Source organism: Myiozetetes cayanensis, unplaced genomic scaffold, assembly GCF_022539395.1.
Source record: "Myiozetetes cayanensis isolate MyiCay16 unplaced genomic scaffold, myiCay2020 scf32, whole genome shotgun sequence".
Classification (NCBI taxonomy): Eukaryota; Metazoa; Chordata; class Aves; order Passeriformes; family Tyrannidae; genus Myiozetetes; species Myiozetetes cayanensis.
The window spans coordinates 1,727,471-1,752,769 of record NW_026087544.1 but is presented as its reverse complement, the minus strand read 5'-3'; the positions used below and the strand labels follow the sequence as shown (position 1 = coordinate 1,752,769).

The window sequence follows — 25,299 nt, the reverse complement described above, 5'->3', positions numbered from 1 at the left end:
TGCTGGAGGGGCAGTGGGGTGTCATTCCTGGCTGGCACGACCCATCCCTGGGGCAGGATGGAGTGGAAGTGAGGACCAGGGAGAGGGACAGGCGGGTCTGGGAACGGCAGGTGCCGAAATTCCCGCTGGGGTGGGATCACCCAGCAGGCTGGAGGAGCTCTGACGCTGCCCCAGCACCAGGGCCTCCTCAGGCTGCTGCCAAGGAGGTCACAGGGACGGGGCAGTGCCAGGACATGGCCATTCTGATGTCAGTGTCCCCAAGTGTCACAGGCTGCCATGGGGGAGGGTGGCAGGGTTCACATGTGTGGGGCTCCTGCCCCAAAACCTCCACTTCACAGCGACTGTGTGACAGGACAAGGGGTATAAATGGTTCTAAACTGCCAGAGGGTCGGTTTAGATGGGATATAAGGAAGATATTTTTTAAAATAAGGGTGGGGAGGGCCCTGGCACAGGTTGCCCAGAGAAGCTGTGGCTGCCCCATCCCTGCAAGTGCCCAAGGCCAGGTTGGACAGGGCTTGGAGCCACCTGGGCTAGTGGAAGGTGTCCCTGCCCATGGCAGGGGGTGGAACAAGATGAGCTTTAAGGTCCCTTCCAAGCCAAACCATTCTGGATTCTCTGGTTGCTGGTGCTGAGCTGTGGTGCTGGGGCAGCGCTGTGCTGTGGGCAGGAAGGGGTTAAGGTGTTAATTGGGGTGGGGGACTCCACTCTGGGCCGCCACCCTACCCCTGCCCCCTGCCCAGTGTGAAGGGAAGATGCTCCGGGATCTGCAGTGGGGACCGGGGGCCCTCCTGTGGCTGCGGGTCCGCGGTGCCTCATTCCCCTCCCTGCAGCCCCTCTCTGCCTCTGCCTGGGCTGCTGAGAACCACCAGCAAACAGGCTTTGTCCCCATCCTCCTCCCTCCCTCCGCGTGTGGAGCTGGCAGGGTTGGCGCAGCTGCACCCCTGGGGACCTCCCGGGGGCTCTCAGTGGTCTGGGCTCAGTGGATGGAGCTGAGCTGAGGGAGCTCTGACTTTGGAATTTAATTATTCTCTGCTTTGTTCTTACAGGTGTTTCATGGAGTAAGGGCCGACCCAGTGCAGGCTGCTCCTGGCTGGGATGTGGCAGGGCAGGGAGCTCTGCTGGACCTGAGGATGGGGCAGGTCCCCCCGCTCTGGGCAAGCCCACCTCACTCAGATGAAGTTCACGGGGATAAATCCGACTGCTCTGCCCCAGACAGGGTGTGCCCTGGGTGTCACCTGCAGTGTCACCTGCAGCAAATGGGCCTCTGGGAGCCTCCACAAAGGTGTGTCCTGTCCATACCTGTGTGTCCCACCCGGGCACAGCCCTGCTCCTGCACTGGGGCTTGGCTGAACCTCCTCTCTGATATCAAACCCGTGTCACCTCCCAGATGCCAGAGGAGCTGTGATGCTCAAGCTCTGCTGGTGTGAGAGGTGATGCTCAGGTGCTGAGGGGATGCAGGGTGGGCTGGCTTGGCCCTGGGAGCATGGAGGAGGTGGGACAGGACATGCAGCTTCTCCCCCACGTGCATCTGTGAGAGCCCCAAGAACCCCCCCAAGCACCCTGTGCTCTGTGCCAGCCCCAGGAAGTGCCATGGGAAGTGTTAAGGGCCAAATTCTCAGCTGAGGCAAAGTGGTTCAGGGCCTCAAAGCCAGTGGTTTGCACCAGAGCAGGACCTGGCTATGCACGTACTTTTATATATATATTTATATATATATGTGTGTGTATAGATATATTACATAAATATATACGTATGAAATAATTTAAGAAACATCCGAGACAGCATGCTGTGCTCCAGGGTGGGGCTGGGAGGCAGCTGCTCCCCCCTGCCCTGCCCCACCAGCTTTGATTCACAGATGGAAACAGAGTCTGGAATTAAATTAAAAACCGCACACACGCACACACACACGACACGGTGCAGAGGCTGCAGAACTCTGAGGCGTGATGCCAGAAAGTCCAGGTGTCCCTGAAGAGATCGGATCAACTAAAGCCAAAGAACTGGGAAATAAATAAATGAAACCAGCAGAGGGGATCTTGCTCTTGCGAGATCTCGCTCATCCCCTGCGTCTGCCCAGCCCCTGTGGGGACACCAGGACAGTGCCACAGCCCTGCTCTGTCCTGGCTGGGCTGTGCTGGGCTCGGGAGAGGCTGGTGGGACGTGTGTGTCCTGCTGTGTTTGCCTTGGACCCGCTTGCTCCGTCACCACGTGCTTTGCTTTCGCTCCGTCCCAGAACGGAGCTTTTTGCCACCTTGGCCGTCAAGGATGAAAGGGAAATCCCAGCCCCAATTAACTCCTCTCCTCTCTCCGCAGGAAGCTCTCCTGGAGCCAGGCTTGGTCCAGCTCAATCCTTCCCACCAGCTGAAGACCCCTGCGGTAGATCTCCTTCCCACGGACTTCAGGATAAAAAAAAAAAACCCTCCAAAACCCCCCTAGAAAAACCCAGCGCCCTGTAAATCACCAGTGTCTCCCAAAACTCCTCCTCGTTCCCCAGCCCACCCTCCCCAAACGCCCCAGGGGACTGAGGGATCCCAACTCCAACTCCGGGCGACCCCCGAGGGCCGGGAAAGCAGCCGGACCGAGCGCGTGAAGAAACAACCCGAAGGCTTTTGGACCCCCGTCCCCTCCTCCTCCCTCTCCTCTGCGGGAAATGGAAAGCCCCCCCTGAGCTGTGGGATCAGCTGGGCAGCAGGACGTGCTCCAGGAAGTAGCTGATGGAGTCCCAGTGCTTCCAGAGGAAGAAGAGGAGCAGGACGAGCAGGGCGGTGCTGAGGATGCGCATGCGGGTCTTCATGAGCGGCGTGATGAAGTTGGCGATGGTGGAGACGAAGACGAGCAGCACGGCCATGAGGGCCAGGATGACGTTGATGAACTTGCCCAGCAGGGCCCGGGCGTTGGCGTTTTCCACCCCCTCCAGCTGCACCACCTGCTGCTGCTGCTGCTGCAGCTCCAGCTTCGTCACCCGCGTCAGGCACGACTCCACGGCCTCCTGCGAGGGGCGGCGGGGTCAGCGGCTCCAGGGGTGCCCCCCACGAGGGATTTCGGCACCTGCCCCACCCTCCCCGACCTTCCTGCAGGGGAGTTTTGCTCCTGGTTGGGCTGGGGAAGGTCTGGGTGCTGGGAGGACCCACCACAGCAGGGAAAATGAGCCAAACTGGGACAGGGGGGAATGGCTTCCCACTGCCAGAGGGCAGGGGTAGATGGGATATTGGGAAGGAATTCCTCCCATAGGAGGGTGGGGAGGCCCTGGCACTGCTTGCCCAGAGAAGCTGTGGCTGCCCCAGCCCTGGAAGTGTCTGAGGCCAGGTTGGACGGGGCTTGGAGCACCCTGGGCTGGTGGAAGGTGTCCCTGCCCATGGCAGGGGGTGGAACAAGATGATCTTTGCCGTCTCTTCCAATCCAACCCATTCTGTGATTTTGGGGACATGGTTTAGTTACCTGCTTCTTGCTGTGACACCTGGAGGGCGCCAGGAAAAGGGACCCCCCCTTCCCTACCCTTTATCCCAGCCCGGGGTCTCTTCCTCACCCCGTGGATGGAGGGTGCAGCAGGGGGCTGAGCCCTCACCCTGCCCTACCTGGATGTCCCTTGCCCTCTCGTAGGACTGGTAGGCCACCTTCTCCTCCATGCTGGCCAGCTCCTGCTTCAGGTTGGTCATTTCGTTCTGGTGCAGCTCCGTGAGGTCGTTCAGCTGCTCCTCCAGGCGCTCGTACCTGTGCAGGAGGGGCACTGAGGTGGGCAGATCTCCCTGAGACTCCCCTGCCCTCCTTCCCCTGGCACTGGGGACGCCACCCAGCACCCCCCAACCTTCCCCTGGTTGTGCCAGGATCACGAGATCCTCCACACTGGCAGTGGGGACTGCAGCTCTCCATGTCCCTGGAATGCAGAGCTTAGCTGGACAAGCCCAGGATGGTGGCTTACGGTCCCCAAAGAGCCACCCTGGGTGACACAGCCCCCCCCCACCCCTACCTGTACCGCTCCTCCTGCAGGCACTGCGTCATGTAGGTGTAATCCCGCTGCAGCTGCGCCTTGAGGTCCTCCATGGAGTCCTCCAGGTGGGACTGGCTGTCCTTGATCTCGCGCAGCTCCTCCAGGATGGTGTCGAAGTTGTTGTGGTGGCTGTCCAGCGTGTTGGACTTGGGGCTGCCCAGGCCGCCGGGCCCGGCCCCGGAGTTGCTGCCGCCGGCGGAGCCCGAGGTGGCGCTGGAGCACTCGTCGTCGCTGCCGTACTTGGGGCTGGACACCAGCGTGGCGCTGCCGCTGAGCGCCCGCGAGGCCTCCTCGGGGTGCCCGTCGTCCAGCGTGTCCTTCAGGTGGGCGATGTTGTCGGCGCTGCCGAACTTGTTGCGGATGAGGCTGGCGAACTCGCGGGGCTTGGACACCACGGCCGTGTGGGTGGCCTGGGAGAGCCCCGAGAGCCCGCCCTTGACGCCCTCCACCACGCCGCCGCTGAAGCCGCTGATGCTGGAGCGCACGTTGGCCCCCACGTCCTTGAGGCCCTGGTGCATGTCCCGGAACACGTCCTTGGGCTGGCGGGAGGGGCCGTTCTGCTCGATCTCCTTCAGCTTCTTGTGGTAGTGCTCCAGCTTCTTGTGCAGCTGCGCGATGGTCTGCGCCGACTTCTGGTTCTTCTTCTCGAACACCTGCTTGATGCGCGACGCCTGCTGCTTGTCCGCGTTGTTGGCCAGCTTCAGGTACTCGGCCACGTTGTCATCCCGGGCCTCCTGCTCGATCTTGATCTGCTCCGTGATCTTGAGGATCTTCTGGTGCAGGTGCTCGATGGCGGCTTTCGTCCGGTGCGGGTCGGGGGTGCCATCGGGCACGTCCAGGCACACGGTGCCGTCGGCGTCGCCGTGCCCGGCGCCCGGGGGCAGGTTCAGGGTGGTCACGTCCCCCTTGTCCAGCTGCCAGCGAAGAGAGAGCAGGGTGATGCTCAGGGGAGGGAGGGGGACAGGGGGCACGGGGGCAGAGAACAGAGGACGAGGCAAGAGCTGGGCGGGAGAATAGTTAACCAGAGCAACAGCGAGGTGTTGGGTTGTTTTCCGGCTGGTTGAACATTTCCAAGAGACACCAGCCCTGCTGGCATCCCAGTGGGAGAGCAGAGCAAGCAGTCAGGGGTTTGGGGCTGGGTTTTCCCGGTGGTTTTCAGCAAGGAGCATCTGCTGCCACCGGGAGCTCGGCTTGACTTTCTGCCCTCGCCCAGGGCAGGCACAGGGACCTGCCTTTCTGGGCTGCTGGACTTGCCAGCCAGGGAAAGGGGAGAGGACAACTGGAACCCATCATCAGATCTGCCACCAAGCCAGCGGAGAGCGCAGGGATTGAGCAACCCAGAGGTATTTCAGTCTTGCTTTCAGCCTGGCTTTTAGCCTGGATGCACCCGGGGAGTTGAGCCCAAGAGAAACTCTGCCCTAACCCTGAGTTGTGGGTGACCTGGGATCACCTCCTGACCCCAGAGCTTGCAAGTGCAGGGATTTCTTTGCTTGCTTTTCCAATCCTCCTCAAACTCCTCTCTGGAACACAAGCTGCCACCCAAGAAATTCGGACAAATGCCGAATTCCATTTTACAGATGGAAAAACTGGAGCTTGGGGAGAGGAAATCACTTGCCTGAGGCCACATTTCAAATCACTGACAGGGCTTGGACTGCTACCCAGGTCTTGCCTCGTGCTCTCCAACCTGGACTTGCTGCTTGGCCACTTGGTGGGGAGGAGGGGGGGGAAAATAAATCACTAAATCTTTCCACTTGCTGGGTTTTACATACAGATTCTTATGCAAAACCTCCCTGGTTGTATAAATGGCTCCTGGCTTCTAATTAAGAGCTGCTTGAAAGTTAAATACTGTTGGCAGACCTGAATAATTTCTAATTTCCATCACACTTTCCCCGAATGACCCCTTAATAGGGATAATGCTGCGAGATCATTGCTTAGGAGTGTGTTATCTCCAGGAAATGCCGGGTGCAGGAGGGAGGAATGTTCTCAAGATGCTGCTCGTGAACGTTCCCATCTGCAGCAGGTCCCCAGGGGGGCTTGGAAAAGCCAGAGCCAGCATTGCCCTCCTGTTATTCACTTGCATCTCCTCCTTCCCTGTTGTCCTGCTGGGAGTCTGGGGGTGTTGGAACTTCAGCTGGAGTTCTCAGCTTCCTTTGGGAGCAGCCCCAGCCCCCTCCCCCGGGGCTTTTGGTCCCTCTCCGTTCTGTAATTCGGGGCACGGGCTGGGGGGTGGGAGCAAAAGGCAGAACCCAGCTGGCCTCACTGTCTGGAGCGGCGATTTTTAAACAAACATCAATTCCTCACAAATTAACCGCCGTGTTTGCAGCCCCTGCTGCCAGGCTATTCTTAGCCACTCCGCCAGGCTGGGCCCTCCACCAAGGGTTTTTGCTTTGGTTTCTTATCGGGAGGCAGAAATTAGAAACAGCAGGAAACAGACTTTCTGCCCAGATGTGCAGCTCTCTGCAGAGAGAGGGAAAAACTGACCCTGGCAAAGGAAAAGGCAGGTCCGGAGATAACGGAACGGGAAACCCCGGCTGGGCCAGCCGAGGGGAGAAGTTTCCAAAGAGGGAAAGGTTTGGGAATCACCCCTGTAAAGCCAATCTTTTGGACTGGAAAGAGAGTAGGGTTAGAGGGGATAGTGGGAAGAAACTCTTCGCTGTGAGGGTGGCACAGGTTGTCCAGAGAAGCTGTGGCTGCCCCAGCCCTGGGAGTGTCCAAGGCCAGGTTGGAGCAAGCTGGGCTAGTGGAAGGTGTCCCTGCCTGTGGCAGGGGTTAGAATAAGATGATCTTTAAGGTCTTTTCCAACCCAAACCATTCTGGGATTCTGGGATTTGTTCAAGGGATTATATTTGGGAGCACGGGGGGGAAGGGAGGGGCAGGATGGGTGGTGAACTGCACAGATCCAGTGCTGCCCATCCATGCTGACAGGGCTGGGATGAAATCCCGTCCCCTGCTCTCTCTCAGACATGGGATAGATCATAGGAAAGGCACATCAGGTTATTGCTTTGAAAACAACAACAAAAAAAACCCCACAATACAGATCTCTGCAGAATTAACAGACACTGCCTGCTAAATCCCAGCAAACCTAAATGACTGTGCAGTGGATTTAACAGGGGGATTACGAAAAGCCACACTTTCCCTACATGCAGAAAGCCCTCTGGTAGGCACATCAAAATGAAAGTGCTGTTTCCCAGCACTTGTTTTCCAGGCAGGCTCGGAGGGGAGAGCCGGGGGTGATGTGGGATGCGGGAGGAATGCAGGACGCAGGGAGGGAAATTATTCTTATCAACAGAACTCGGCCCAGGAGAGCTGAGATATGCAAAAGGCTCGAGCTAATAAGCTGAGCAAACAGTACTTAGAGGGCCATGGCCTGGCACAATTATGCAATGGGGGGTTCTTTGGTGCTGCAGGTTTGGGGGAAGGCAGAACAGGAGGCAGGTGAGGAGCTCAGGGCAGGGCCCTGCAGCGGGACCCCGGCTGTCCCCACACACCCCCGGCAGGATTGAACCCCCTCCTTGAGAAATAATTGCAAAGTTCAGAGCGAAACTCTCCAGGCACTTACTCATACCCTGAACTATTCTGTTTTCCAAGCCCTCCAGCCCACTGGGAAGCACGGTGGATGAGTTAACGCCACGGCTCGTGCTGCAGCCGCCCCGAGCGAGGACTCTCCCTGCAAAGTGTGACTGTGATTCCTGGCTGGAACACAGCGGCCGTGGGAAGGACCATGTGCACCTTCAAGCAGGGGAAAAACAAGTGCCACGGGGCTGCTGAGGGATGTTGGATGCAGGGCACACGCAGGGAGCTGCTGCACTGATCTGGCAGCTCCACAGCAAAGGTGTCACCGTGTCTGGGTCCCTTCATGGCTGTGGAAAGCCATGAGGGAGAGGCCATGGCCAGCAGAGAAGTGCAGGTGGGTCGTGGATGTGGGGAGGGTGATTTTGGGGTGGTTATTAAATGCAGCCCCTCTTCCTCAGAGCACTTTATCAGCGTACCTCAGCACAGCATCCTGCGAGCTGGCGACTGCCCGGCATCACCAGGGACACCCGGAGTGTCCCTGTCCCCATCCCCACGTGCGTTCCCAGCCCTGAGCCTCCCAGAGCAGAGCTGTTGTTCCCACCAGACCCACCCCAGGTGTTGAAAATAGAAGCAGGAGCCCTGACTCACGCTTCCCACCCCGCTTTGGAGCCTGCAGCAGTGCCCGAGGCGGGCAGCCCGTGTCCCCCTCCGTGCCCTGCCCGCTCCCTGCTCCCCAGCCATCCCTGCACGGGCACAGCGGGCCGGCAGCAGCTGCCTCCACTGATTTACCAGCCTGAGAACCATTTTCCTTACATAATGCAGTGAGGCACGTTCGGGGATTCAGCTCCCAGAGGAGTTTCCCATCCAGCACAGACCCGGTGGGTTCCATTCGCCGCGCGCCAGGAACGGAGGTACCGACACTCCCCCCTGCGGGTCTCTCTGCCCATCACCATCCTCCCCATCGCCTCATTTGGACCCCAAACAGCTGCCAGGACCTACCTCCATGGTGGGCAGGGCTGGGGTGCCCCAGGGCTAGTTGGTGTGGGTGGCTCGGCCGTGTCCCCGCGGTGTCCCTGAGCCCTGCAGCGATGTCCGGGCAGTGCCGGCTGCCATGGCCGGGGAAAAAGCAGCAGCTGATGGCAGCGAAGTTTTAGGGAGCAGCAGGGAGGGAGGAGGATGAGGACGACGACGACGACCCCCCTGCAGCCCCGGCAGGGCTGGCCCCGGGCGCTGGGGAAGCGCAGGGACGGAGGCGCTGGCTCCGGCGGGATTGCCGACTCAGGAAATCTGCCGGAGCTGTTTACAGCTCCCAGCGGCTGGAGCTTTCAGGGCTGTAACGCAAAACCCCCCTCTCGTCCCCGTGCCGGGATATTCACACGCCTCCAGCCCCATACGCTGCCTGTGCCCTGACGCAGGGGGTCGGGACGGGCTCCTGGCATCTGCTGTGTCACAGAGCAGGACACGGAGCCCGGGAGAGGCAGGGGGAGGGAACCCATCAGGGAGAAACCCCAGGGGAACAGACACACGGGGAAAACACAGCCATTCTACGAGGAGCTGGGCAGCCTGAGGCGGCTAAATGGGAACCAAGCCAGGACCAGGAGGTGTCTTGGCCCTCGGTGGGCACTGGATGGACCTGGCTCTGTCCCCCTCGTGCCACGGAGAGTGGAGGGAAAGGCATTGACCCGATTCTGCCACGGGAGAACGTGCAAGGCACAGAAAACACAACCAGCTGGCTGGCCAGATATAGGCGTTGGAGATTCATGTGCAACTCAAAAAGATATTAAACAAGATGTCTAAAAGCAAGCAGGGATGAGCACAGGCTCAGGCACAGCAGAAGCCAGTGCCAGTTTGGAGTCACCCCCTGGGCACTGCATTTATTCCTGGGCCAGTGGAGCTGCTGAGGAGCCAAAGGGAAAATCCTGGGTGAGAGGGAGACCTGGAGCTTGAGTGTTTGGCTCACCCCAGACCCGTGGGGCTGCACAGAGCAGGGCTGATGGATCAGGCCCGGATAAGAGCGACTGAAGGAAGCAGAACCGAAGGCCAGAGCTGTGCCAGACCAAAGCCCTTCTGAAGCTGAAACCTCAACCCCACCATGGCCACGGACAGGGGGCTAACTGGGACAGGTTCCTTTGCAGCTCTCTGCTTTAGTTATTCCTCAAAAAAAACCCCAAAAAAGCAACAAGGCAACAAGAGCTTAGGGAGCGTTTGCAGCCGCCCATGGAGCGGAGCAGGCCGGAGCGGTGAGCTGACCGTGACCTAGATCCATGTGTAATGGGGAAGCCTGTGCTGCTCCCACAGCTGAGCCAGCCGAGCACTGCTCAGCCTCGTGCTTTGCCTCCCCTCCTGGGCTGTCCCACAGCCATCTGTGCCCTGCAAGCACAGCCTGCCACGCTGCAGAGGCGCTGGGAGCGGCGCCGAACCCCGAGCCGCGCTGCTTTAGACCCCGCAGCCTTTAGCCTGGCAGTGCCAGACCCTCCCAGAGCAGCACTGGGTGCCAGGAGCAGGGAGAAGGCAGAGCTGGAGCAGCCTGTCACGGCCCAATCCACGATGTGAAGCTGCCAACACGCAGCTCAACACCATAACGACTAAAATCCTTGCCCGCTCCTCGCCCGGGCTCCCACCCTGGCAGATCCGGCACCAACCGTCCCGAAAGGCTCAGAGAAGAGCAGATTCCCTGGAGAATTAAACCCAGCAGGAGCAGAAAAACAGCTGTGCCTACCATGGGGTGCTCAGCCAGGCTGGGGAAGGGTGAGGACGGGGCAGAGCTTCCTCCTGGTGCTGCACGGACGCTCCGGGGCCGCGGGGAACGGTCAGAGCGCGCGGTGCTGCCCACGGTGCTGGCAGCACACGGGGCTCCTCGCCAGCCTGGGCAGGAGCAGCGTGTCTCCCGTGGGCTGGCACTGCTCCTCAGCCGTCCCCCTGAGCCCAGAGGGTGGATTTAACAGCCTGGCCAAGTCTCGGGCCGTGGATGCCTCGGGCATGACACAGGGCAGATGACCGAGGGCTTTGGGTTGGTATCTCCCATAGCATCACTTCTCCTTTTAGCACAGGAGTCAGAGGTCACTTCCCATCACTCTTGTGCTGTCTCAGCAGGGCAGGAACATTACCCAGCTGCACAGGACACTGTGGAAAGCACCCTTCCTGCTCCGAAATCTGCTTTCCACTTCCCTCCTTTAAGGCTGGCCCTGAAACACATCTGCTCCCCTCAGCGGTTTTTGGGGCTGCCAGGCACTGCCCTGCCCTGGTGCTGTGACACAGCCCACCCAGCAGTGCCCCCCACAGACCCTGCCTGACCTGCTGGGCCGTCCCTGGCCTGGGGAAGGACAGAGGAACAAGGATTTCCCCAGTGGACGCTGATGGAGCAAGGACTTGATAAAGGCTGAGGATGTTCAGGACGAGGCTGTGCAGGCAGTGAGACCTGAAGAGCATTTTTGGGATTTATTGGGGATCTCAGGTGCTGGATTCCTAGGAAAGCACCTGCCCTCAGCTCCCCAGCACAAGGGGAAGGTTAACAAATAGTTGCAGAAGCAACAGCATCACTCATCAATGACCCAGCAAAGCCAGGGAGAGCAGTGGTGCAGCATGTCCCCTCCCAGGGGCACAGACTCCCTTCCACACGACTCAAAACCCCTCCTGGCACGGGAAAAGTGGTGGTTTTGCAAGGGAATTACCCAAGAGCTTGGTGCCAGATCCCCCTTTATCCTTACCCCCAGATCTGCTTTAGATTTAGTTCACTGCTTTAGTGGCAGGCAGCTCTTCTTTCAGGCCTGACCATAAGAGGCAAACTTAAAAATCAAAAAACCCCAGCACCCATGCAAAGAAAATCCCTGGATGGCCATGAAATCACTGCAGATTTGGTGTGTGCTGGTGCTGAGCGGGGCAGGATCCACCCACGAGCTCCTGGTCTGAGCATCTCAGCCAAGAGATGGGTCACCCTATGGTGCAACATGAACACGAGGCAGATTTGGGGCTTGGGCTGTGCTGGGACTGGGGCTGGGCTTAGTGTAGGGAGCCAGGTACTGAAAACAGGAGGAAACACCATCTGAGCTGCACCAGAGTCTCCTTGACCCGGCTGGGAAAGCTGTGGAGCCAGGATGATGATGCAGGTGAAGATCTGCTCAGTCCACTGCTCCTCAGCATCACATTCCCAAGTGCTTTTGGAGTCCAAAGCCAGCAGCTCCTTGGCCAAGGGTTCCACCCTTGCCAGCAGCAGCTGGGTTCAACACCTTCAACGGGGTGTTTGTGCAGCCAGGAGGGATTTTTGGGAGCCATTTGCACGGAGGATTTGAGGGGGAAGCAGGGAGAGGCAGAGCCACAGCCCCAGCGAGGTGAGGAGTCCCGAGGCAGGGCCCTGCTTCGCTCATCCTGGCTCAGGAGCCAAATCCTGCTCCCCATGCCAGCAGCAGGGATGGCTGGGAGAGATCCCAGCACGGCCATGAACCCTGCTCCCCAAGCCCTGTGCCCTGGGCATCCATCCCACGCACCAGCAGACCCCAAATCCCACGGGATCGAGGTGCTGGCAGCGCTGCCTGACAGGAGCAGGAGCTGCTGGTGGGCTGGAATCAACAGCCATATGTCAGCAAGGCTGGGGAACGCGGTGTCTTCACCGAGGGCTGAATCAGTCCCACAGTCTGATATTCTTCTCCTGAATTAATTAAGCAGCAATCTCGCCTGCCTTTGTCTTCACAGCTATTATCTGCTTGTTGCAAAGTGCTCCTGGAAGCACCATCCCGATGGGAGTGCGGGAACGAGTTCCCAGTACCTCCTCCCCCCGCACTTGGCTGGCAGACTCATTCCCCTGCTGCACGTGGGGAGGTGGAGGTGGGGAGGTGGGAGCTCCCCTGGGCACAAAGGCTCTCATGTCTCCAACTCTGGGATGCCCGGTGGGAGCTCAGTTTGCAGCCAAGGTCAGTGATTCCCCCCAAAACCCCGGGCACCTGTAGGGTCTCCGCACCCTGGTGCTCCCCAGATCACCCCCTTGGGATCCAGGTGCCAAAGGGACACCCAGCCATGGGGCTGAGGGCAGCAGGTTGACACCACCATTGCCTCTGTTCCCTTTTGCAGCCACCACTGGCCTGTTTTACCTCCTTTCCCTGGGATTTTAACCCCAGAACTCGCCGGGAGGTTGGGTGGGAGGGGAGGACGCGCTTTGCCTCTGCCAGCAAATCCTCCTGAAGAGATGCACGAGAATTCACCAGCGCATGGATGTGTTGGCTCTGGTTCCTAGCTGGGGAAACCGAAGCAGGCAATGAGGGAAACCCCCTGCCTGGGAAACTTCTGCCTGGGGTGGATGTGGGGACAGCCACAGGTGGGTTGTGCAGAGTCCCTGTCCCTGTCCCAGTTGTGGACTGAGACCAGTCCTGGGAAACTGGAGCCCGTAGGAGGGAGAAACTCCATCCTCCCCCTGGGACTGAAGGCAGTTGGATGCCAGGAGGGCTGGAGGGAGCCCAGGGCTGAGCTGGACATGCCACAGCCGGAGAGCAGATGCCAGGGCAGGGACAGTGAACTTTGCCTGCCATCCCCAAGCTACCATGGTGAAGGCTGAGCTGTCCCACAGCCCCCTGGCCACCCCAAACCCCTCTGCCCCCACGGGCCACAGCCCCCCCCAGGGTGGGTGCCCAGGAATTCCAGGTTTCTCCCTGCTGCCTGTAATCCGTCTGGCCCTGATATAGCCACTGACCCCGGGGGAATCTAAATTTAGAGGGATGAATCCCGCCCTGTGTCCAGAGGGCTGGTGCCCTTGAGGCAGCAGGATGGTGGGGCTGGGGCTGTAAGGACAGGTCCCCCCCCACAAGGCAGAGCCCCAGGACACTGCAGACCCTCTCCTGCAGGGCTGGGGCAGGGAGAGGGCCATGGGGAGAGGAGACTGGAGCAGGGAAATGGCCCACTTGGGTTGTGATCCCATAAATAAGCGTGGCTCACAGCCGCCGCTGCCCAAAGCTGAGACGTGGCACAAAGCCCCCTGCTCCCCCCATTCCTCCAGTGCCTCACAGGAGAAGCATCTGCTCCAGGAAGCCAAGGAGGCCGCTGGAGGGACCCGGGGGGGGCCACACGGGCAGTGGTGGCAGCTGGTGCTGTCACTTGCCGAGGGACACCGAGGGCAGCGAGCCCGCCCGGGGTCCGGCCCCTCGCACCGCCGGGGGATGCTCGGCGGGTCCGAGCCGCGCTGAGCACCCGCACTCGTGACACTTGTGACGGACCCCCCCGGGACGCGGGGAGAAGGCGACCGGGAGCGCGCACGGACGGACGGACAGGTGGACAGACGGACGGACAGGCGGACGGACGGACAGGCGGACGCCGCGCAGCGCTGCGGTAACGCCGCCCTCTAACGGCCACCGGCCCCGCCGCTCCCCCCGCGGGGACCCCCCGCGCCAAGGCGGGGCTCACCTGGACGTGGACCATCCCGCAGTCCCCGCAGGCGTCCGCGCAGCTCCCCGGCAGCACCAGGCACAGGACCCCGCGGCCGCCCCGCTCCAGCTCCGGCGGCCCCGCCGGGGGAGAGAGACCCCCCGGGATGCTCTGCCCCGCCAGCACCGGCGCTCGGCCGAGCCCCGGAGGGAGCCTGCGGCGAGACCCCCGCCGGCCGCAGGGATGGGGGGCTGCGGGGAGACCCCCGCCCTCCGCCGGGGCCTCGCCGGTAATTCCCGTGTGCCCGCCCCTGCCGGCGGCCTGGCGGGTCACCAGCGCGGGGATTAGGGAGATGAGGAGAAAGCTCCCTCTCCCGCACGCTCCCGTGCCCGCCGCTGCCTCCCGCCCGGCCCCGGCGGTGCCGCTGTCACCGCCGCTGTCACCGCCGCTGTCACCGCCGCTGTCACACGCGTGCCGGTGCGCGACACGCCGGCCCCGGGCACAGCGACAGCGATGGGAGCCCCAAACGTGCCCCAAACGGGCCGAACAGGAGAGCCGCGGGGGTTTGGGATCCAGAGATGCTCCCGGCCGGGGGTACCCGCAGCTCCCGCAGCTCGTGGGCGAGCGGACACCCCTGAAGTGCAATCCAGAGACGCGGCCCCGCGGGCTCCGGGAGCAGCGCCGGCAGCCAAAGCCTCGGTGCAGAGCTGCCAGCAGGAGGCAGGGGATGGCCGGGTCATCCCAAACCCACAGAGCCATCCCGAACTCATCAGAGTCATCCCAAACTCACAGAGCCATCCCGAACTCATCCGAGTCATCCCAAAGGCACCCGTGCGCACGAAGGGGGGCACAGGGGGTGTGGAAGGATGGGAAGGAAGGGGTAAAAACCACGGAATACACGCTCCAGGTGGGCATCACCCTGCAAAGCAAAGCCAAGCCTTGTCCCCAGAGTGTGGTGATGGTTCTTTGCTGGCCCTCCAGCCTCGGGGCGGGGGGGGTGAGCCCTTGGCACCGCTCCCCAGGGCACACGAGGCACCTCTGGGGGTACACCACAAGCCCCAGTCAGAACTGGCACCCAGCACCAAATTCCCAGACTGTGCCATGGTCCCCCTCCAGCCACCCCAGCTGCTCCCTGCCATCACAAGCTGCTCTTGGGGGGAATTAAGGGGTTCAGGGGGGAGGAACTGTGTGTGCCAGGATCTAAATGGGTGGAAGGTGCCATCAGGGACCATGGGGTGAGGAACCAGCGCAGGTAAAGGGAGAACTGCAGGAACTTAATCAAGAAAATAAAAAGAAAAGGGAAGAAAAATAAAATTACTAGCTGTTCATAAGGCACTTGCTGAGGCTGAGGGACCCCATGAGGGATTCATCCAGAGTGTGCTCCTTATGCAACAGGGGGGAAAATCCAGCATGAAATTTTTTGGGGGGGAAAACAGCCCTTTCCTAGGAGCCCCTGACGGTGAGGCAGGGAGGAGGTGTCAGATCCCTGAGGACAAGGCAGGAGTGATGCCAAGCAATCCTGGCCTAAAGCCCCAGTGTCACTCACCCTCCTGGGGGTGCTGGAGCCCAGGGCACGGCCACACCAGCCATCCCTGAGGAAAAGGAGCTGGTTTGCTGCGGGCAGGAGGCTCCCGAGGGCTACGGAAAAATAATCCAGCACGAGAATATCACGTAGCTCTTGTTTCTCTAAATAGGTTATTTTTCCACTGCCTCACAAAGGCCCCAGTATCTCCTCTCTTCTTATTACTCTTTGTGTCATATGCAGTTAATTATTCATCCCCTCTGTGTGCTGCTCTGGGAGTGGACACGGACCTGCCCTGCTCCTGCCTCCCTCTGGGTGCTTCTGTCCCCGTGGGATCAAAGCTTTGGACGTAACCCCAGAGGGCTCACTGGGATTGGGCTCCTTGCAAGGCAGTGCCCCAGGCCACAGGCAAGAAATTTTGGCTCCAACTAACAACCTGCTGCTCCTGCCCCTGCGTGGGCACCCATTCCAGTGGGGAGGAGCAGGGAAGGGTCGGAGTGCCCTGATTTGCACATAGTAAAGGGGGCAGAGGAGGACCTGGGCACTCATTTCTTGCAGGGCTGCTGATACAATGACGTGTTTATCCTCTGGGCCCAGATTCCCACGGCCCCGGGGGTGGCAGGGGAGCAGGGCTGGCACCCGCTGCACACCACGGGCGTCAGCTGCAGCTTGGCACTGCCACTGCCCAGGGAAACACAAAGAAAAAGGATCTGGTTGAGCCTTTTTCCATTAGCTCAGAGGGCAACAGGAGTCTCCAGGTCAGATTTCCCTCTGGGAGAGCAAGCAGAGAGGAGTGTTTTGGGTGGGGGGCGCGTGGGAAGCATCGCTCCCATCCCCTGCACCCTGCCTGGGGGAGCACATGGATCTGACAGCCCACTGCTGTCCCACCCTGGCAGCTCTGCCCATCCCCTGCCACCCCATGACACAGCTATTCCTGACAAAGCCACCCAGCAGGAGCCCCCATGGGATGCCAGAGCCTGCCTGGCCATGTCCTCATCCCAAGCTTTGCCAACTCACTGTTGGCATTTTCAGGTAAATTAAAAAAAAAAAAATCCCCCCAAAAAACCCAAGAAGGATACTTCCAGCCCTCAGGGCTGCAGAGAGCAGCTCTAGAGTGGGACACCCCCTGAGCTCCAAAGGCCAAGGAGAGAAGCTGACATGGAGAATCCCACCAGCTCCCAGAGCACCTCTCCCCGCCTGCCCCGTGAACTCCCTGTGCCTGCTGGGCTAATCTCGGCTGCTTCATAATTAATGGCACTAAACACTCGATGGAAACACCATCCTATCCATCAGCTCGGCACGGACTGCTTTAAAAATCACTTTGGATGGGACCAGTTCACAGCTCAACCCTTCCAGGTGCCCAGCCCTGGGCTGCCAGGATCCCCTCAGATCCCATGCCAGGGGTCCCATCCCACTGAAACAGAGCTCTTGGCAGGTCCTGTTTCCTTTCCCTCAAATCCCACTCAGGGAATCAGACCAGTGCACGTCCCTGCACCTCCCCACAGGAGAAGCATCAACCCCAGCAGCTTCAGACCTGAGTGGTTCCCGTCCGCTGTCTGGTGCCACCAGCGCTGCCCCGAGGGACAATCTCATCTCAGCAGCACTTTGGGGTGCTCTGCACCCAGTCCTGCCCCAGTTCCCCAGTGTGTTCTCACCCCAGCCCGGGTGCAGCCACAGAATCACTGGATCCAAGATCGTCGAGCCCACCTTGTCACCCAGACACCATGAGTGCCACATCCAGCCTTTCCTTGACCACCTCCAGAGATGGGGACGCCACCACCTCCCTGGGCAGCCCATTCCAATGTCTAATCACCCTTTCTGCAAGGGAATTCCTCCTGATGTCCAGCCTAAACATCCCCTGGAGCAGCCTGACCGTGTCCTCTTGTCCTGTTGCTGGCTGCCTGAGAGGACAGCCTGACTCCCATCTGGCTCCCCCCTCCTGCCAGGGAGTTGTAGAGTGAGAAGGTCCCTCCTAAGCCTCCTTTCCTGCAGGCTGAGCCCCCCCGGCCCCCTCGCAGCACACACACAACTGCAGCCCTACCTTATCGGCCAGGCCCTCGGTGTCCTCGGTCAGCAGGTAGACGGCCCCGCTCTCGGCCAGGAGGATGGCAGTGTCCGTGGTGGAGGAGGACCTGGGCCTGCCCTGGTGCTGATGCAGGATGGCCGTGAGGCTGCTGTCCTGGGGGGCCTTGCGCCCGAGGTGGGGGCTGCCCCTCTGGGGCTCCAGGGAGCCGCTCTTGGCGCGGCGGCTGCCGCTGTGCAGGCTCGTGCCGCGCTTGATGGAGGGCCGGGAGCGGATCTGCTGCAGCACGCGGTTGAAGGCGGTGGGCCGGGCCGGCAGGTCGTGCAGGGACACGGCGTAGGACACGCGGTGCATCTCCGGGGAGCGCTCCTTCTCGTCGGGGGACTCGTGGTCGGACGCGCCGGGCGGCGGCGGCGGCGGCAGCGAGTCCTGCGGGTTGTGCTGCTCCCGCTCCCGCGAGCGCCGGCGGCTGTGGAACAGGTGCTTCAGGCCGTGGCCGAACATGGAGCCCTCGGACAGCTGCTGGATTTTCTGTGGGACAGGACGGAGAGAAAGAACAGCTCCCGTGGCTGCCGCGGCATCGCCCTGCCGAGGCACCCGCGGCTCCCGGGGATGGCGCCCGCGCTGAACCGAAACCGGCTCCGGATTCTGAGGGGGTAAAGAGCCTCTGGAGGGGTTCTGGAGACCCCCCACGCCGTCCCCAAGGGATCTGTGGAAGGGAACAAGCCCTGCTGCCAGCGCTGCACTTACACCCGTGGAAAATCCTAAATATTAGGGCTGAGCACGGCGGCTCAGGAGGGCTCAGGTGCACATCCCGCCAGCATGCCATGTGACAGGGGGTCTCCAGTGAGCCCTGGTTACCCCTAAATTAGCAAGAGGAGCAGAAAGGCCTTCAGAGTTTGGAGCCAACACGCTGCACAGAGACCCCAACCCCGCAGGCAGAGGGAATGCAGCAGCCTTTTCCTTCACTGGGAATGCCAAGGTTACTCCCAGCTTTGGAGCCTCCCGAGAGCCACCTGCTCCAGGAAGGACTGGGGGGCGAGGGGGGCTTTCCCAGTGGGATTTTCCATGGTCCAGGCTGGCGTTGCTTATGGGGGTGAAACCACATCTCACAGCCCTGTGCCACCGAATCCAGCCCCTGAGGTGTCCCTCTGCCGGGGGTGGGACTGCCATTCCCACAGAGCACAGGGCAGTTCCCAGGAGGGCTCCCAGGAATGGGGGTGGCCCCAGCCACGCTGCAGTCATGCAATATGGATGGTGGAACAGATCCTGCTCCCGATTACAGCTGGGTCAGCCCGGGCAGGTTTCCCTGCAGCCACTGGAAGGCCCAGATTTGCATCCCGGGCAGGGTTTGGCCGGGTGCCCTCCCCACCCTGTGCTCACTCCGCGGGGCAGCAACTTCCAGCAACCCCCAAGGGCTCAGCAGATCCCAGATCCCCCACTCCCTGCTCCACCACGGCTGCCAGGCAGCAAGTAAAGGCTCCTGGGACACCCAAAGCTCCTCTCCCCTCCCCGAGCAGCCCCAGCTGCCAGGAACCTGGCAGAGCACAGGGCACAGCGCTGCCCTGCTGCTCCCTGCCCCAACTTTGGAGTCAGGCCGAGCATTCCCCGCTCTGAGGACGCCAATCCTGACCCTGCTGACGTCCAGGGCCACTTCACCTCCGATTCACTGGGGCAGGGCTGTCCCCAGGGACGCTGGTTCCCGTGGCAGCAGCTCCTGCTCGGAAGCCAGCCCGAACTGGGAGCTCTCTGCGGTGCCAGCGGGCGCTTGGCAAAGGCTACGGAGTTTGGGAAAGCTCTGATGTTCCAGACACGACCTCCAGGAGCTGCAGGCTGAGAAAGGGCTCCTTCCCCTAAAAATCCCAGATATGAAAGCCACAAGGTCCAAATTCTCATCACACCTGTAACGCTGACAAGGAGCCAGCAACGAGACTCCCGTGTCGCTAAACCCTGCAGGCACAGCCTTTCATCCTCCCCTCAGCCACTCACAATGAAAATATCCACCCTTTTGGTTTTCCCTGGGAAATATATAATAAATCCACGGTGCTGAAATGCTACTTCAGGAAATAGTGATTTAAATTTTATTCTATTTATAGAGTCTCTATGGAAACAGAGGCTGCATTAGGAAGGTAATAACTCTAAACCCCCAGATTTCTCCCCTCGAGGGCACGGCAGACCCTCAGGGGCACAGTCAGCTCTTCAGAAGGTCCAAGTGAAAAGAAACAACCAGCTCCCTTCCTCGAGGGTGATGAAAACAACCTAAAAGTGGAGCTGGCAGTAAAGGAGAAGAGGTTTTCCCAGCAGCACCTTGGAGGTGGGAGCCAGAAGCCCTCAGGTGCTTTTGGTCCGACAGCTCCACCTGATTGAAATGAGCCTTTTAAAACAAACTCTCCCCAGGCCCTTTGCAAGTTTTCCTGAAAGAATCTTTCAGGGGCTCTGCAGGCGAAGGATCTGCACGGGGAAAAAAAGGAGGAGGGAAGCAGAGAGTGGAATCCCAGCCCTGCTGCTCCAGGCTGGAACCCACGGGACCAACGGCTGGTCAAGCTCAAGGTTTGTCTGGGTGAAGTTGTTGGGAGTTTGTTTGGCCACAAATTCTGCAGAGAATTTGGTGATGTAAAAACTCTCTTTTCTAGTGTGTTACCCTGGGAAATTCCTGCACTTCCAAAGCAGAGGAATTTTTCTGGCACCAAATTGCTCGTGGCTCGGGACAGAGCGTCTGCACAGGCTGTTTTGGAACAGCAAAATAATAACTGAGGCAGTGGATAGAGAGAATAATTTCTCAGTGTGGACAGCTGTAAACCACCGATTTTAATCCAAAAATATCTGTATTTCTTTGGGCTTTCTCATTAATGCAGCCAGGGCCTCCTGCTTGGTGGTGGGGACTTATTTCTGTGGAGCTTAAAGGGGCAGCCCCTGCTCCATCTGCATTGAGAAGGGCTGGGAAAAAAACTCATTTTAACCCAAAGCAACGTCTCTTGTGGGAAAACTGTGACCTGGATGGCTGTTTTGTCTTGGCCTCTGCCCTTTGGCAATATCCCACGGGAGAGCCAAGTGCTGCCCTTGCCCACCGTGGCTCTCCAGGGCCGGTGTTCCTGCCACTGCAACCTCCCAGTTTCCCCCTAAATGGTTTTCCAGCTCTGCCCCGACATCCAAACCTCTTACTCGGCTTTCAGACAGACACTCAAGGAGGGGATCTTGTTGCCATGACCTTCTAGCACAGCCACATGCTGCGAAATCCTGCTCAATTGTTATTATTACTATTAATTATTTACATCCCTGGCCCGCTCGGAGGCTCCAGCCGAGGCTCTGGGGCTCTGTGGAGAACTGCACAGACACAGTGGAAGTCCCATCCCTTCCCACCCCATCCCATCCTTCAGCACTCCTTATTTTAAGGCACCAGGGGTTCATTTCCCCACCAGACAGGGGAGGCCACAGCTCACAGCCCCCAGACAGCAGCAGGAGCCAACAGGTCCTGCTCTTCCCTTCGTGGGCTTTCCAGTCCTCCTGCTGCTTCCTCCAGCAGCATCCCCACCAGGGGGTACAAAAACCACCCAGCACCCCCCAGCCAGGCTGGGGGACAGGCTCAGAGCTGTCCCCATGGGGTGACAGCCCCGCCACCCCTCTCAGCCCCATCTCACAGAGCGCCCCAAGCTCCCGTTCTGCCGCTCCTCCCGCTGCCAAAAAAACGCCGAGGAAAACGTGGAGCTGTTCTAAAATGGTAAATCAAGCACTCCCCCACACACACACTGCTCCTCCCGGGGCCAGCAGGAGAGAACAAGCATGTGACAACCGTTAGTCATGTTGGTTCAGGCACTACCAGCACGCCGGAGCGCCAGGCAGCTCCCGGAACCTCTCCCGAAAACCAGGGCATTCACTGCCCAGCTGTGGGGGGGCTCCAGAGCCCTCCTGAGCTCCCCATCCCGGGTGGCATCTGCAGGCTGAGATCTCTGCTGCTGGTGCTGAGAGGAGCCAGAGGTGCCAGATGTGCTCCCGGGGGAGCAGCGCAGCTCACGACTGCTGTCACCTCCCAAGGGACTGTGGGGACTCTGAGGGCTGACACCCAGTGGGAAGCAAGGATGGGGGTCCTGGGGGAGCAGATCTGGGATCACAGGAAGCTGGGCATGGAGCAGCCCACACCACCAGGAGCCTGTTCCTGCTGGGATGCGAGTGCAGCCCCCAGGAGGGCTCCCGCCCCTCTGCGGTGCCTGGCACAAACTCCAGGGAATGCCCTGCCTGGGGGGATGCTCTGCCCTCCCTGAGGGGCCAGGGGGTCCTGGGGTGCAGCAGAGACCCCCGGGGGGTCCCTTCCAGCAGCCCCAGGGCTTTGGGTGAGCGATGCCTTGGGGAGGTGATGGGACTGTGCCGCTCTGCTGCCTGACAACTGCTCCATGCCAGAGCCACAGGGGAGCCAGCTCACCTTGGCCGTGTCCTTTCAGGACCAAAATACGCCTGGAAAATTGTTCGTGCCTGGGATTAAATAGAAATGCACCTCAGGGTTTAGAACAGGGGCTGGTGATCTTCGTGGAGAGGAGGAATCCTCCCCATCCTCCCTGCACTGCCATGGGTGGGATGATGAATCCCATCGAGGGGTCTCCACCCCCACATCCATCCCCTGGGATCTCCAAAGAAAAAAAACCAAAACCAGCTGAGTGGGAGGAAGTGGGAGGTTTGTGCTTCACTCCACCCCCTTCAGCCACCCCTGTCCCAACCCCATTGCTCCCAGTGCTGGGAAGTGCTGTGGTGGGACCTCCCCTTGTCCCTCATCTCCCTCCTCTTCAGGAGGGGCTCCCCAGCTCCACAGAGCCCAGGGGAAGCATTTTGTCCATGGATGTGGGGTTTGGATCAGGTCCTGAGCAGCGGGAAGAGCTTAGGCCAATGCCTCTGGATTCCTGCTGATCTTGGGTTTCGGGCTGAAAGGAGGGAAAGGCAGGAGCCATGAAGACCAGGACCGTGAAACTGGAGATGGGAATGATGTCAGGCTTCAACTTTCAGCCCTTGGCCAGATCAGACCACTGGGGAGAACAGAGAGAGAGACCCAGGGGGAACACTCAGAGATGCCTGGGGACAGTGGGAGTGGCACCAAGTGGTGCTGGGACACCCCAGCAGCCCCCAGAGGCTGGATGTCTCCTTGTGCAGTGCTTTGTATGGATCCAGCCACTCTGCTGCAGAGCACAGCAATGCCTGCCACCTGATGTATTGCTGAGCAGAACTACGAGTCCCACACCAGCCTTGCTCCCTGCCAGGGCTTATTTTCCCTCTGCTCCCCTCCTGGAGCCCTCGCTGCCGGCAGAGGAGCGGGAGCAGGGCCGGGCAAGGGAGAGCTGCCCTGGATCTGCCGGGGTTCAGGGATGGAGATGACACAAGGCAGCCTGCTGTTTCCAGCTTGCCAGCTCAAATCCATCTTCAGCTGGGCAGCAGAGGAAAGTTTACGCTGCTCCACGGGGAGCTGAGGCCGCTGGTTTTTGGTGGGTGGCACCGCGCCAGCAGAGTGACCACAGACCAGCTTGGCCCCACCCCACTGTGCAGCTCCAGAGGGGGTTTGGGGCAGGAAGAACTCTCAGATTGTATTAAAGATGCCCCTAATTGCAGCAGCAGGAGGTGAAAGGGCTGCTCATGGTGGCTGTGGCGGGGCCAGGCTGAGCCCCGCGGAAGCTGCGGGCAGTTCCCGGGCGCAGTTTTCCGTCTGCCCTGCCCAGGGAAGCGGGTCTGAGGATTTATTCCATGCAGGTAATTAATTGCTGAGCTACAGGCGCGTTAGAGGTGAGCACTGGAAGCAAACCTGCAGCAGGGTACCACGCTCAGGTCGATAAAATCAATGGGCTTTTGGCCACGGCCGGTGCTGCCGGCGGGGTGAGGCTGCGGAGCCGGCTGAGCTCCAGCTCCAGGCTGGATGTGCCGACCCAGGAATGCTTGGAGTGCTGCTCACAGCCATCTGCCCCACGCTCCCAGCCCTTCCTGACCCTCTGTGCAGGTGAGAAGGGGCCTTAAAGCTCCTCCAGTTCCATGGGCAGGGGCACGTTCTACTAGCCTAGGTTCTCATCCAACCTGGCCTTGGACACTTCCAGGGATGGGGCAGCCACAGCTCCTCTGGGCAACCTGTGCCAGGGCCTGCCCACCCTCCCAGCCCAAGGATGTGCCTTGCCCTGGCTCGGGGCTCTCCCTTCCAGCTGTTTTTTGCACCCCACAACAGCAAAGCCCAAACAGCCTTGGGAGCTGCTGCTCGGACACGGAGGGAGAGGCCTCGTGTGCCACGTCCTGCAGCCACAGGGCTTCCTGTGCTTCCAGCAGCCCAGCTCTTCTATGGGAACAGGGGTTTGGATCCCTGGCTGCCTGTCTGGAAGGGATGCCTGCAGGCACTGGCAGACCTGGACCTGCTTCTCGGCTTCCACGTGACCTTGACTGCCCCAGGGAGACCTTCTAGGCCAAGCAGCTGGCTGGGGTGTCCACAGCAGGGGAGTCCATCCTGGATCCCAGGCTGCCCATGGATGCCCAGGGACATCTCCCACTTTTTCCAGGCCTTTCTGAAACCAGGGAGTGGAAGCAGCACCTCTGGACCACCACGGTGTGACCACCACGAGCTGCAGCACATGGGAACCCCCAAGCTCCAGGGGTTTTCCTGCAGGGAATTCATCCCTTCAGGATGAAACCCCACCGTGCCCTCGCCGGCGGGACCCTGTTGAACAGCCGGGGAGGTTGGAGCCGCTCCTGCTTCCAAACCCGCGGGAATTTTCTGCTCGGTTTCCAGCGGGACCGCCCCATCCTCCTCCTCCCCTCCCTCGGGCTCAGCTCCTTCCCTCCCTCGGGATCGGCTCCTTCCCTCCCGCAGCGCTGCGGTGCCCAGGAACTTGTTTTCCTCCCTGGCCGGACCCAGCCCGAAGGCCCGTGAGGAGCATCCTCGGGGCCATTTCTACACCGTCACTTCCCGGTGCCGCAGCCCCGGATCCTCCCGGAGCGTCCCCCCCGCACCGGGCAGGGACGCCCCGGGCTCTCTGCGGGGCGACAGCCCTGTCACCCTGTCCGGGACCACCCTCCTCCCGGCAGCTCCTCATCCCACGAGCATCTTCATCGCAGGACCATCCCCACCCTGGGTCCATCTCCATCCCTGGAGCATCCTCATTTAGGAGCATCCTCATCCCAGGAGCATCCTCATCACAAGATCATCCCCATCCTGCGACCGTCTCCATCCCAGGAGCCTCCCCATCCCCGGAGCATCCCCATCCAGAAGCATCCCCATAACAGGAGCATCCTCATCCCAGAATCGTCCTCATCCAGGACCCTCTCCATCCCAGGAGCACTCTGTTCCCAGGATCCTCCCCACCGCAGCACCGTCCCCATCCCCGAAGCATCCTCCTCCCAGGATCGCCCCCATCCCGGAGCCATCCCGTACCCTCCAAGGTCACACCTGTGGCGGGGTCGGCACCCCCCGAGCTCCATCGCACGGGTGACCCCGCGGGGCGCTCAGCATCCCATGGGATGCTCCCCTGGGATTCTCCCCCCACCCCACCCCGTGTCCCAGCGGGACGTCCCCGCCGCTCACCTTCAGGTCGGGGGGCTTGGAGCGCGCCGTGGGGACAGCGCCCGCCTCGGGGCCGGCCGCCGCCGCCTCGCTGGCCTTGCCCTCCATGCCGCCGTGCCCGGGCGGCGGCTCCGCCGCGGGATCGTCCTCGGGCTGCTGCAGCTCGTCCGAGCGGCACCGCTTCATAGCGGGGCGCGGGGCGCGGGGGGCGCGGGGGCGGCGGCTCCGGGCGGCGGCCGGGGGCCGGTGCGGGGCCCGCGGGCGGTGCGGCCCCGGCCCGCCCGCCCCGCCGAGCCCGAGCCCGGGCCGGGCGGAGGCTCCGCGCCCCGGCGGCTCCGCGCCCGCCGCCGGCACCGGCATCGCCGCCGCCGCTGACTGACAGCGCCGCGGGCCA

The 25,299-nt window shown here is 60.9% G+C and overlaps 1 protein-coding gene across 2 annotated transcripts; it reads right to left on the bottom strand.

Moving 5' to 3' along the window:
• Positions 1-1,686: 1,686 nt before the first annotated feature.
• TMCC2 (transmembrane and coiled-coil domain family 2) lies at positions 1,687-25,081 on the bottom strand. Of its 2 annotated transcripts, XM_050327204.1 has the most exons (5): positions 24,927-25,081; positions 17,408-17,920; positions 3,963-4,897; positions 3,571-3,706; positions 1,687-2,984 (listed from the first exon to the last, which is right to left on the bottom strand). In XM_050327204.1, exons 1-5 carry the CDS (start codon positions 25,011-25,013, stop codon positions 2,673-2,675), a joined length of 1,983 nt encoding a protein of 660 aa, XP_050183161.1. In that variant the 5' UTR covers positions 25,014-25,081; the 3' UTR covers positions 1,687-2,672. The 2 variants fall into 2 exon arrangements, with proteins under 2 accessions (XP_050183161.1, XP_050183162.1); XM_050327205.1 differs by lacking the exons at positions 17,408-17,920; positions 24,927-25,081 and adding an exon at positions 8,496-8,795.
• Positions 25,082-25,299: the final 218 nt, after the last annotated feature.

Coding starts and splice junctions, on each gene's coding strand:
- TMCC2 (XM_050327204.1), bottom strand. CDS start 25,013: ATGGAGGGCAAGGCCAGCGAGGCGGCGGCGGCCGGCCCCGAGGCGGGC. Junction 17,921..24,926: donor CCAAGCCCCCCGACCTGAAG/GTGAGCGGCGGG, acceptor CCTGTCCCACAG/AAAATCCAGCAGCTGTCCGA. Junction 2,985..3,570: donor AGAGGGCAAGGGACATCCAG/GTAGGGCAGGGT, acceptor CGCCCCTCGCAG/GAGGCCGTGGAGTCGTGCCT.